This window comes from Centropristis striata, chromosome 18 (genome assembly GCF_030273125.1).
Source record: "Centropristis striata isolate RG_2023a ecotype Rhode Island chromosome 18, C.striata_1.0, whole genome shotgun sequence".
NCBI lineage: Eukaryota > Metazoa > Chordata > Actinopteri > Perciformes > Serranidae > Centropristis > Centropristis striata.
The window spans coordinates 22,276,001-22,289,442 of NC_081534.1; the positions used below are offsets into that span (position 1 = coordinate 22,276,001).

Below are 13,442 nucleotides of genomic sequence, written 5' to 3' on the forward strand. Positions count from 1 at the left end.
TGACAGCAGAGCTCGCCTATGCAAGGCAGAAGAGCTCACTTAACTGTAGCTTAGTGTCAGCGACAGGGACTTGCAAAAGATTAGACAAGGGTCACACTGCTCTACTGTACCGCCACCGTCACACTGCACTGCGACCCGCGGGAGGAAGTTGTTGTTTGAAGTCTGTACCTCAACTCTGCTACCTTACAATGGACTAAATCACAGCTGAAAATGTAGGGCATTGACACAAACAAATAGCTACATTAGGGACTCAGTCGAGTTTGTTACAACAGAGCTGGCTCATGGATGAATGGGAGCGAAAAAGAACAGAGGAGACGACAGAAGCAGGCAGTGAAATTCCTCCTCTCTGTTACATTAAACATCACCAGTAGCCCTGTTTTACAATATTCACTGATTATTTCAAAGTGTTCTTTCCTCTGCCAGCAGCCATGCATAAAAAAAAGCTCTTATGGCTGTCTGGTAATATATATATACATATATATATATATATATATATATATATATATATTTTGCTGAAATATATGCATATGTGGATGCAGGAATGGCAAAATGAAGATACTGAAGCAAACCCACGTAATTTGTGGTTCTGATGACCCACAAGCTACACTCAAAAAAATAAAAGCCCATTTTTTTTCTTCTCTCGTCTTGCGCCAAATATTACAGCATAACTGTATGCACCATAAACATAAAGAACTGAACAACAGTAATTACATTAACATCAAAATGGTATTTCAGCAAAGAGCTGGAAATGTTTCGTTATCATTATCGATATATACACATAAGATCAAGGTCTCAGTTGCATTCCACTCTGAAATTATTGCACAGTAAGCCACTGTGGGCTCGTCATGGTCACCCCCATAAACCCCTGTATAAAAATAGAACAACAACATTAACACACCAAACAAGTCTTCATCTTTTTTTTCTTTTTTTTTTTACTTTTTTTTTTTTTTGACAGGCACTGCCGTGGCCAACCCCGCCTGAGTCTGCAAACAGAAACTGTGTGCCACAGTGTGAGCTTTAAGAGTTTCTCTTGTCAGTAATTGCCCCGAAGCACATAGAATTTCTTTTCCAAACCCATTTTCTTTTCCTTCATGTTTGCTCCACTGCGGTCACAAACGGAAAGCTTTCCCACTGACCGCTCTCTTTATCTCTATCTCTAACCCGTCTTCTCCTCCGGGACTTCGGCCAGGTCCAAACAGTAGGGATTTTTGGCATTTCTCATCACCACTGACCCAGAGCTTTGGCACTCCAGAGAGTCCGAGATGAGCACAAGCAGATTCAAGAAGAATCTCTCGCGCTCCAAAACCAGCTCACAGAGCAGCCGGTCTCTCTCGAGAAAAAAACAGTGAGAGTGAGTACAAGTGTGAGTCGAGTGGGTTCACTTAGACGACGGTTTCCACGCCAGTCAGCTTTGGCGTGAGGATTCGTGGCGTTATTCCGTTGTTGAGGTCCTCCTCGAACTCCAACAGCTGGCCCATGAAGTTGAGGTTCGGGGAGATGATGGGCCTCCTGGTTTTGACAAACTTGTAGGCGTCTGTCATGGTCATCCAGGTGTGCTTCATTAGGTAGGCGATCACGATGGTGGCTGAACGAGACACGCCTGCCTGGCAGTGGATCAGAAGGCCCATACCTGCTTGATGTGCTTCCTCTGCAGAGGAACATGGAAACAATTAGATATAATACAGACTTTGTTCCATCTGGGGAAGTTCAGTCAACACACGTGATGAGATTTTAAACTTCCTTTTTACTTCACACTTATCAAAGTCTGGTCATTTAACCTTTAAATACCAATTAAAATGTATTTGTAGCATGTAGAGTGTTGGAAATTCCCTGCTCAGATCCACAGTACTTATTCTGTTTTATTTCTTAAAGGAACTTGTATTTTTATTCTTATATCAGTCACTTAGCCTAAAATGTGTGAAAAAAGGGTAAGAAAACATTTTTTCTTATATTCCTTAAAATAAGATGTAGAAAAATATCTGTATTCAAAACCCAAAACACCCAAGATCCTAAATTTTCTTTCCGTTTCATACTTTTTTCTATTCAGTATCACAGCTGACTGCAGCATGTATTGAGCAAAGCACCCTGTATTCACCTTTTAGCCATTCACAGACAGAAACATTCACTGCAGCACTGTACAATACTTTAAGGCAATTTGAAAACAGGCAGGCAACAAACTCAGTTTTCAGCATGCAGCGATCTCTGGCCTCTTGTTAGCTTGTGTTTACTGCTTCAGGCCTTTAAAACCTATTGACCAAACTCTTGAAAGGGTCACAGGACAAAAAGTTTGTGATCCACTGTGTTAGTTAACACTTCTGCAGGGAGAAAAAAAAGTGGAAGTTTTCATACCGATGAACTCAAACGCCTCCTCGAAGTACTGCCGCAGGTTCTGCTTGTTGCTGTCTGTGGCGGGCAGGCGCTTGTAGATGAAGAGGCCTGTGTCGTAGTGGTAGAGCGGCAGGTGGGTGGTCACGTTCAGGATGTAGCCGATGTTGTAGCGCTGCAGCAGGTGGGCGTCCTGAGCGTCGTGCTCGTTCCCCAGGTAGAGGAAGGGCAGGATTGGCGTCAGCTCCGCGTTCTCAATGTCCGGAGTGGAGGGCAGGGAAGGAGGTAATGGCCCCGTCAGGCCAGCAGCAGCACCGTGGTCCAAGCCCTCGTGAAGGTGCAGCGAGTGCTCGCACAGGTTCTCGTGGCTCTGCCTGAAGCAGATAAGGCCTCCTGTGAACACGAACACAAAAGATTGTGACGTAAGCTAAAGGTTAATACTCAGGCTTTAGAAATTTACTAGAAATTTTGTTGGAACAAACACATAGATTCAAACTATTCAAATATGTTTTTTTGCACATTATGTCCAAAAGAGGGCAGACAATACAACAAGAGACATAACTACTTGTATCAGTATATTTATTTCCACAAATTTATTCTAGTCTGGCCTGCAATATACTTGTACCCCACTTCTCGCCCAATATCAGTTGGGATCGACTCCAGCCCGCCAAGACCCGAGTTTGGACAGTTGATTTATTCTAGTATATATGAAACAGTAAAGGAACCCATTGGTACAAAGTCACTATATCTGGTCTGAAAGCACTCTAAAGTCAGGCTAAATTTTGATAAGGAAATGGACATTTTCAAAAGGTGTCCCTTTGAGCTCAAGATTCCCTGCGTTGTTAATCTGCAGGTAAAAAGATTTCTGAATGAAAATGGGTTCTATGGTACCCATGGCTATGGTCCTCTCTGGAGCTGCTGTCTGTCCACTCTCCTCTTGGCGAAGTAGTTTACCAGCATTGGGGAGTGAGGTTTTTCATATTCAATGCCAATACATATATTACAATTTAGAACAGGGGTAGGGAACCTGCGGCTCCAGAGCAACATTTGGCTCTTCAGGCCATCTGCAGTGGCTCCCTTTGGCTGTGACCAAAACATTTATATGAAATAGAATCCCTATAAACTTATTTGTTTACATTTTAATTTGTATTTAAAATTGTTGTAGACCCAAATCAATTTGTATTCTTTGATTGTAAAAATGTGCAGCTTATATACGGCATTTAAAAAAAAAAAAATCTTACTTTTTGGTCAACTTAAATGTACATCATAGCTTACGAAACTTCAAGTCTGGTTTTAAGTTTCCCTCGCTAGGCTAGCTTTCGATTCCAAATCTCCTGAGATAGTTGTCAAGTCAGCCTCTCATTTGCACTTTGGTTCTCACTGCTTTCTGACAAAATCATATTGATAAATGCTCATTATGACCTATTAGTAAAGCTGGTAGGCTAGTTTAGACGTAGAAGGCTGTGTTTTATAGTCATTGTAAGGCTTGAAATAAGGTTTGGAGCTCCATTCCAACATTTTTTCCCTTTTTTTGGCCAAGTGGCTCTTTTGCTGATAAAAGTTGCCGACCCCTGATTTGAAAGATTTGTTGACAGCCCCAGTAAATGCTTTCCTGTGCTTTGTGTTTGGTTGACAGGCCAAGCAGTAAGTCAACCTATGTAGCTTAAAAAATGGATGAAATTGCCAGACAACATACATCTTTATATTTATTAAAATTGTCCCCGAATTGCAAATTGGTGCTTGTTGGTCCCTTTGGATTGAGCATGAAGCTAACACCACCAGGGTTAAGGGTTCAATTCCCGCTGGAGTCCTCCATGCTATAAATACATGCACTCATGCTTCTGTGCACCACATGGCACACGTTACAACTGAACAGGACAAGTAAGCTTTGCATACACGTCTGATAAAAGCAATGACAACTGGCTTTTACGAGGTACGAAGCCCTAAAACCCTCACAGACACTGTTACACTTTAATTTGAATGTCTCAATTTGGATATTAAATCAATATGAGGGGATCTGTTTCCATTTGCAACAACACATTTCAAAAAGGAGAGAAGTGGCCTACTGATAGTTACAGAAACAGTTTCCAACAGCTAAACCTTCATCAGAAATCCCCGCTGTTAATCTGCAGGTAAATAGATGTACTAAATGTTTAATATACTTCTCACTGGACATCTGCACTTCTCCAAATAACTGGTTTGCACCTGTTGCCAGTGATGCCATCAGCCAAAGTTTCCCTTCAGCACAAGAGTTGTGGGGGGGGGGGGGGGTGGAAAGTGTCACACACACACACACACACACACCCACTTACACACTTACACACTTACACAAACGGTATCAGTTCATGTATTGTTCACATTGCAGGAGTTGACATCATGCCATGTGAGGTCATCACACAACTTCCCCCATGGTGACCGGGCAGGTGGGTTCACCATAAAACAGCCGATTGTTGACCATGAACAAAGACCTTAACCTGATGTTACGCTGATACTGAAGCAGCCCACATTGTCACAGTAAGAATTACACTGTAGTACATAAAAGAAGGGGAAGTCTTTACAGTCTTTCTGACAACTAAGTCAACATGACGTTGGGGGGATTTTCCACTGGTACTGATATTTCTCAGAGCTGTATTAATGAACATTTTACAGACATTTAAAGCTCCTTGTCTGTATTTGACATATCTTTTTTATACAACTTTATCTGGTAAAACAAGTTATGGATTTCTGACAACCACATTTCACCAGACTGTCTTTTTACAATACCTTATAAATGTATTGGCAAGCTTTTATGGCAGAAACGCATTATCAAGAAGACTAATATTCGCCATCTTTTAGCTCTGTTTTGGTCTCAACCAACTGCAGAGTGTTATATCTGGCTTTTTAGCCACCCCACAATGTTGTTCAGTGAGTTACTGGGTTTGTCTGTTGTTTACTGTACATTACATTTATTCAAGCTTTTTCACAGAAAAATGTAGCTTCTCAGCATCGTAATGCTTGATGGGGGACCAGAAAACACTTAATTATTATTAAGCACTCAAGGGAAAGTTAGCAATTTCTCCACAATAACTGCTGACCTAACTGGACAAACGCTTTAACTTGTGGGCTTTCTGCTCTGGATTTGAAACTGGACCAACGTGGCAGCTTGTTTGGAAACTCTCTCTCATAATTTTATGAAAATAGTTCACCGAAATTTGTTTCTGAAAGCGTTGAGCCAAGAAATTTGCCAAGCAGCTGCTAAATCTGTCTGTATTTTAGATTGAGAACGATTAAACGTTTTTCCAGCAAGTTGTGCTGGTACGGTAAGTATCAAAGACCTCTACCATTTGCAGATGTCACCCGGTCAACATGACGGCCCGTCTCTTTAGACGCATCACTGCGCTTCCGGAAAGGATTGTATTGCTTGCATGGACAATGAATGGGAAGTTTGGTTAAGTGTAGACTATTAAGACTAAAACTCTAAATTACCCTCCCTAATTTACGGGCTGTAAAACCATAACAATGAGGTAAACTAACCTCTCCATAATGGAAGAAAAACAGCCACATTTCATTCAAACTGAACCAGTCTTACTTGTTAGGTGGAACTCAGCTGATGACAACGCTTTCCAAAGTAAACTGACAATAACAGATTCTCCAGAAGCAGCACATTGCTGTGAGATGAAATCTGTTGAGTGTGACCGTCTGTCATTAACGTCTGACTAAACTCAGCGAGGAAAACATGAAAATGTCTATCACTTTTATAAACCACAGGCTCAGTTCCTGCTTAGAAATGAAATGAGCCTCTGCCTCATGAAGGCCTCTCACACCACGGACCTGCCGTTTCCAATGCTGTCCCTAAACCTTCCAACACTACTGACACGTTGTTTATGGCAATTCTGACGGATTAAATGTAACCTGTTACCGATCTCAGCTGCAGCAGAGCATGGACGGAAGATTTTGTCTTTTCAAGTGTAGCAGCGAGTCACGCAGCCACCATATTACGATAAATCATGACTAAGTCGTGCTGGTAACTCAGCAAATAAATGAGTAAATTATTCAGAAGCATTCAGACAAGCATGTTCCAAATATGTCACTATTACTATTCCTTATAATATTAACAACACCCTGCCTACTTCCCCTAGCTCTTGTATATTTTGAGGAAGAATTAACCAATAATAATGCTGTGTTTAGGGCAGGTTTTGCTAAAATGTCAACATCGAAAGTACTTGGTTATATTGGCTACAATTAAACATGAAAACGGGGACACGTGGAAGATACCGGTCATTCCTTATATGAAAAAAGAGCTTGTAATGTAGATAAAAGTCAGAGTGGGCCATTTGAGTCCCTCAGCAGAGAGGATGTCTTGCATTTTGTAAGAAATAAATCAGAGGAAAAAAGAGCAATACAGTCTGCCTGTTCCTCCCACTGAGGCGAGCTTCACACAGACACCGATGCAGGATCAGAGACCGGAGAGGAGCCTCGTCCATCAAAGCACACGGGAGGAGGACCAGAGGACGAACAGAGAAGAAGAAGAAGAAGAAGAAGAAGAAGAGATCAAGGTGCTGTGATCTTAACGGCTAGACGTTGACTGGGAGGCACACTCACAGCCCAGCCCCCAACAGGACACACTGCTCCAGCTTCAAACACACGCACACACACCAAAGATAGAAAACATGGCAGCGACCCAGGGACTATCTCAATAGGCTGCCTTATTTACTAACAGCTGCTTCTCACTTCCTGCAAAATGCTTAATGAGTGTCATATAGAAAGCTGAGGAGCGTGTGCATATGTTTATGTATGAGTGATTAATCAGAGCCAGTGGAGGCTTGATTATACTTGCAGAGCTGTTGTATATGGAAACTGCTGCAATACTTCAGTACAAAGCTCACATGATGATAAAACTACAACCAGTGTGGTTACACGCATCAGCTGATCAACTCAATAAAGTTTAACATGCTTTATACACACTACACATTATTTTGTTTGTCAGCAGGATTGCGGAAAAATAAAAGGCCTGATTTTCAATAAAACATGGTGGAAGCATGTAGCATTGGCCAAGAAAGAACCAATAAAATTTTGACACAGATCCGAATTACAATACACACATTCATTTTCAGTTTTGTTTACATTGCAAGATGGGTGATTTGTGCTGCATTTAAGTGTTTTTAGAATAATCGGAAAAGTGTGTTTCTGATCACATTTCATTGCTCATCCATTTCCTTTGTGTTTTGTTTACACACAAATACTGGAAACAGCTATCAATGTAAACGTAAAATACCACTTGTGTTGCATTCACAGGCTATCGGACATAATGATATTTTGGTTGCTAGGTATGATTAAGACCTAAAGTTATATAGAAACCCAAGATAAGGATAGTCACATTAATGACACTTACTTACTAGTCCAACTGATATGGGATTTGTGAGGCTAATACTGATTTAGGAAGGAAAATAGTCACAAATTACTGATATGGCGGCAGATAATGTGATTTTTGTTTAGCTGAACTGTAAGATCTTTTCTATGTGGATTGTGGCCAGATATTGCACAGATATGACTCTGCAAAGGTACTCAAAAGTCTACTTTCTTATACGAATAACTTTCAAAAAGAATATTTAACATCATTATACATATAATACATTGTACATACATCAAAACTACATCACCATCTTTGGAGAAGTAGTTCTACACCTGACTGCCAGTTTGCTGTCACTTTCCAATCTGTAGGTGACAGAGGAAAGATCATTTTATTTGTTCAGCGATATAATGGACAAATCTATGATTGACCAATATAACCAATATATATTGGCCAATCGATATATTGGTTAGTGAATGAAATAGCAAAAATACATTTTTGTGGCGACCACATAGAACTCCCTTGAGGGCCCCCGGTTTTAACACTAAACAATAAAATACAAGAACCACAAAATAAAAATTAAATACAACTTCCCAACTCTGGAAATGCAACCATTCGAGGAGCACTTGATCGCACCATTGGCCTTGGCGGAGGTCTGCACTCTCTGAGAACCATTCTAGTTATTGTTATTTTATATTGTCACTAAGCTTCCACACTTTCTAAATCAGACATTCTTTTCAGGTTTCTAAGCTGATGTACTCCCTCCACAGTCAAAGTAAAGCCCATAAAATTGTGGTTCTATCTCTTTTTAATGCTGATCAAACCTTCCAAGGATTGACAAACACATTGAGGTGTTACCTTTAAGGACGATGGGGTCCTTGCCCTCCCTCCTCAGCGACTCCAGGACCACATGCAGTGGCTGGGAGAAGGTCAGCCGGTTGGGATCCATGGTGCTCTCATCGTAAACCACAATCTCTTTGGAGAAGATGCCCTTATAAGAGTCCTTGCCCTCACGGCAGGAGATGAGGTCTAGCACAGTGATCTTGCCCTGCTGCAGCCGCCGCCGGCTGATCTTGTCGGAGCAGTTGATGTGCACGGCCCCCCGGATGTGGCTCTTGTTGTACTCCATGAAGGGCCGGCAGTCGATGATGACCGGTATGGGCCCCACGGGGTGTCCCATGGGGCAGCAGGTCATCCGTTTGGCTAGCTCATTGGGGTGGATGACCCTCACAGCTGACAGGGCCTTCGGGGTGCCCGGGGCGAGACTGGGGGCGCTTAATGCTTCATGGTTGCTAACCATAGGGGTGGGCGGCCCGGCATAGCTGAGGTTGGGGCTGCTGGCGCTCACCTGGCTGTGGTTGAGGCTCTGGCTGTCCTTCTCATAGGTAGTCACTGAGCAGCAGCTGGCACTGCTGCATCCACACGACAACGAGCGCGTGGAGCCCTTGGATGAGGGCATATACGTTACAAGATTGGCCGTCGCCCGGATCTTCACCACGGTGGTGCTGATGACTGTCTTGTTGCTGCTGCTGGTGGCGATGGAGTCCAGGTAGCTGGTGTCCAGGCGCAATTGGAGTTCCTGAGGTCGGATAGGCCTTGGCAGCGCCACCACAATTCTGTCGTCAAGAGGAGATGGAGGCATGGGGAGGCCGAGGGCTGGACGTTTAGGGAGAAGTCAACAAGCCGCTCTGTGGGGACAGAGACGAGACAAAACATGAGGCGAGGGAGCAAATCTTTGCAAATACCAGCTCAGTTCAATAATCCTGCATCATGATTGAGATCGAAGCTGTGAATGAAGGAGTGCACACGAAGGCCGACCTCCTCTCTGTTTGATCAACATGCAAACTAAGAAACGGCTGCTGAAGCCAAATATTAGTAGTGTCAACACCTGCAGGGCAACACCCAACTTGGTGGGAAAATTTAGGCGTGACAGACTGACCACTATTAATACACAGTGAAATCATCACAGAGTCTGGTGTAACTGAATCACTTTGAGTGTAATTAATATGAATCATCCTCCAGATACTGTACTTGGTGTGTGTGTGTGTGTGTGTGTGTGTGTGTGTGTATATATATGTGTGTGCTATTGAATTTTTCATCCCAACTCTGGTCTGTCTGATCCTAAGCTTTTATAGCAAGAGAGGAGAAAAAAAGAGAAAAAGATAAAATACTGCATCAACGCAACGCCGCAGTTTGGTCTCTCCCCCAACTGGAAAAGTCATGGTAAAAAAAAAAGAAGAAGAAGAGGGGTGGCAATTCCTTTTGATCACCAGCCTGAGCATTTTAAAAGCATGTCATCCCGGCATATTATGTAAAGACACCCGCCGAGCACTGCCTGTCCCGGCCATTGCCGTCCTTTAAGCACGGTGCAGCTTCAGCAAAAAGGCAGAAATCATTCATGGCCAAATTCATTGAAGAAACCGGCATGAGAACGTGCCGAGAATGTGATATGGCTTTTCAGGATGAGACGAACTGATCAGATGAGCTGATCACTGGAGCAAATTCAATTTCACACCGCCGTATGAAATGAAATAATTTAAATAAATACGCGATGGTTTCATTTTTAAAGGAAAGGATTGTAACTTTGTCGCAATGGTGGGATAAAATAAACACAGCCGCTGCAATAAAACACTTAATCCGAGTCATTAAAATAATAATAATCCCATAATAAAGCTTAAAATGGTTGCAGCAATTTGATATTCCTCTTCATTAATTATAGAAGGAAATCTCTATGACTGTGCATTTCACAAACAACTTGTGCGTTGGACACTAATTCCCAAACTTGCCTTGTATTTCTGCTTACCGGTGTGTGTCGCGGTGCACTGTAGACGGATTTATTATCTCCGCTCGCTGACAGCGTTGCCTCCATTCAGTCCGTCCCAGTGTTGTGGATCGGCAACATTTTTTAGTACTTTTACCCTGCTCCCCCAGAAATAATATTGAAGGAAGTCTGCCAGCCTACAGAAGTTGCGCAGCGGGATTGACGCGAGCGCGAGCCAATGCGCGGCTTCATTAATATTAAATTTGATCCTTTTCGTACAGTGAGGTCCGGCCCTGTGGTGGGAGGGGTTTGGCCGAGATGTCTGCCTCTGTGGCTGGGTGGGGGAGAGGAGGAGGAGGAGGGAGGGAGGGATGTCGCTTGAACTGCCTTCAGTCCCATGAACAAGCAGAGATGATGTCACTGGCAGCCAATCAAAAGTCTCTCCAGGAGGCTCGAGGAGGAAGACACGGTGCCTTCACGTGCTGCTCGTAAACTCTTAACGTACAGCGACAAGGAGCTCTATTGTAAGACTATAAAACAAGAATACAATGTGCAATGATGGATCGACAATTTTATATTATGTTGACATCAACTAGCCTTTTAAATTTATTTTTTAAAAATATTTGTGTGAATGGATTGTCAACATTTCAATACATTGGTAGAAATAATTAAGCAATGCATTGACTCAGAGCAGTGGGCAAGAGTACAGTTTATAATAGAGGAAGTTCATTATACTTTCCTTGAATTATTACTGTCAGCTGGTATGGGTTAGTCTTTAACAACACAAACCACATGACACAGAAGACAATTATACTTGTCACTGTAAGAAAAGCACAGGTGTAAATGGATTACATGTCTTATGTCTTCAGGATTATGTACAAAATGTAAATAACTATAATAAGAGCAGATTGAATTAGATTATGGTTACATTATCAAGGACTTACTTGATTACATTTTGGGCAGGGGTGGAAAAAGTATTCAGATCCCTTACTCCACTACAAGTAAAAGTCCTTATTCAAAACTTACTTAAGTGAAAGTACAAAAGTACCAAAGTATCAAAATGTACCTAAAATATCAAAAGTTTATAAAGTTCTATAAATAAAGCTGTGAATGATTCATTTGTGGAAAGTTTGGTGAATGTAAGTGCTGCTGAAGTAGGGATTTCTGGCTCAGAGTTTGAGAAACAAACTACTCCTTTTGAGAAAATAGCCCTAAAAGTATGTATTATAAAATTACTTATTTTGCAAGACACTACAGGTGAAAGTTTTATTAAAATGTTATGTTTAAATATATAAATCAGGCCTTATCCACTGGTAACTTTGGTGAATTTAGGGGAAATCTGCAGGTACGAATAGACAAAGTATTGTAAAATAATCACCTAAATGTGTACTTTGGATGTTTTCTTTCCACTAGTCTGAAAGACGATTGTAATGGGAGCAAAATAGCTCAAAATGTCATGCATGAAATGACAATTTTATAGGCTTGTAATGTCTCATCTATAACCAAATGGAGGTAAACTTTATTCCTGGTTAAGAAATTATAACCTAAAAGTATTAGAACTTAACTTAACTTAACATTTTTATCCATTTTAAAACATCAACTGTCTTCTTTTTAAAGCTCAGATAAGTACATAATGGCTACAGAGTAACCTGCTGATACTGTAGCTGCATTGAAACATAATAAAAGAACATCAAAGTGCAGATTTTGCTTGTGTAAGACAACAGAAGTGACCTGCCTGTCTGTGACAGGGAGAGGTATAATTATTGGTGGTAATAAGGAGGTGTCTTTGGCAGGAGGGCTGTTAATCAAGTGCCAACTTGGCTGACTGCACTGTCCCATATGACAGGACCCATGTTGTGGTGAAAGGGTCTCGCTGGCTTCAAACCCCAAATATAATCTGAGCTCTCTATTTATCCTCATTGGCAACCTGAAACAATGCAGGGCATGTTTTGTTGCTTCTATTATTAGCCCTCTGTACAGTTATTTATAAATGGACACAGCTGATCAAAGCCTATTCAGATTCTCAGCTACTCCTCTTTCACTTGTGATAAAGGTTATGAACAAGCTCCCCCTGCCTTCAGACGGGACTCAAAGTTCGGTTTGCTTTCATTCAGAATCTTAAAATGTGAACTTTTTCAATAAACTAGTCTAGTTTTTAGTTTTGTGTGCTCATTGATATTTAATATCAGTGTTTATTTCTGTTATTCAAAACAAACATTTAAAATTAATCCTTTTAAAAGCACAACTTGTGTCTTGACGTCGTTAAGTAGCGTGGGATCATGGGAGTTGTTGTCTTCACCACCAATTCCTGCATCATTCAGGAGGGAGCTGAATTATCCATAAAGGGTTTGGATCACCTGGTCTGGAGAGGACCAGATGATTGAAACCAGTAAAACGCGAAATCAAGCAGTTTCATGTTAAAAGTCAATGTTTTTCTAATGCTGTTGGTGAACAAAGGACGATCTGAAGGGGCTGCTGATAACGCTTGTTTCTCTGATAACCTTAGATCCAGACATCTGATGACTAAAATTATTCATTCAGTTAAAATTTATGTAACAATGTGGCGTAAAACTGGATAAAAACTGACCTTGATTGAAATGACGGCTTTCCCTGGGTTTGAAAATTGTTGGAAGCATTTGGGATAATTTAAGCACTCAACTCAACAAAAAATATAACATAAGTTTAGTCGTTTTAAGACATTTAATACAGAAAAGCTACATATAATATCTTTAAAGAACAAATTGAAAACCATGAGCCATAAGCATATTTGTTATATTGGTCTGTATACAATAATATTTTGGAATAAATGTGTCTCTACATTTGGTGATTTAAAAAATGTCAGATAAATAAAAAATACATTTATTCACATACTGCCCTTACATTATGTTACTTTATAAAACCCCAATTTGGACACTGTGTAAAGCCTAAATAAAATGATGTATCTGTTTTAAAATGTCCTATATAAAAGAAGTCACAGGGGACATTTTACAGAAGAACTTTTACTTTTGATATTCATAGTATTTTGCT

General features: G+C 41.1%; 1 protein-coding gene across 1 annotated transcript; it reads right to left on the reverse strand.

Moving 5' to 3' along the window:
- Window positions 1–1,346: 1,346 nt before the first annotated feature.
- dusp10 (dual specificity phosphatase 10) lies at window positions 1,347–10,600 on the reverse strand. The gene is made up of 4 exons (XM_059356411.1): window positions 10,458–10,600; window positions 8,513–9,342; window positions 2,350–2,718; window positions 1,347–1,648 (listed from the first exon to the last, which is right to left on the reverse strand). Exons 2-4 carry the CDS (start codon window positions 9,294–9,296, stop codon window positions 1,383–1,385), a joined length of 1,419 nt encoding a protein of 472 aa, XP_059212394.1. The 5' UTR covers window positions 9,297–9,342; window positions 10,458–10,600; the 3' UTR covers window positions 1,347–1,382.
- Window positions 10,601–13,442: the final 2,842 nt, after the last annotated feature.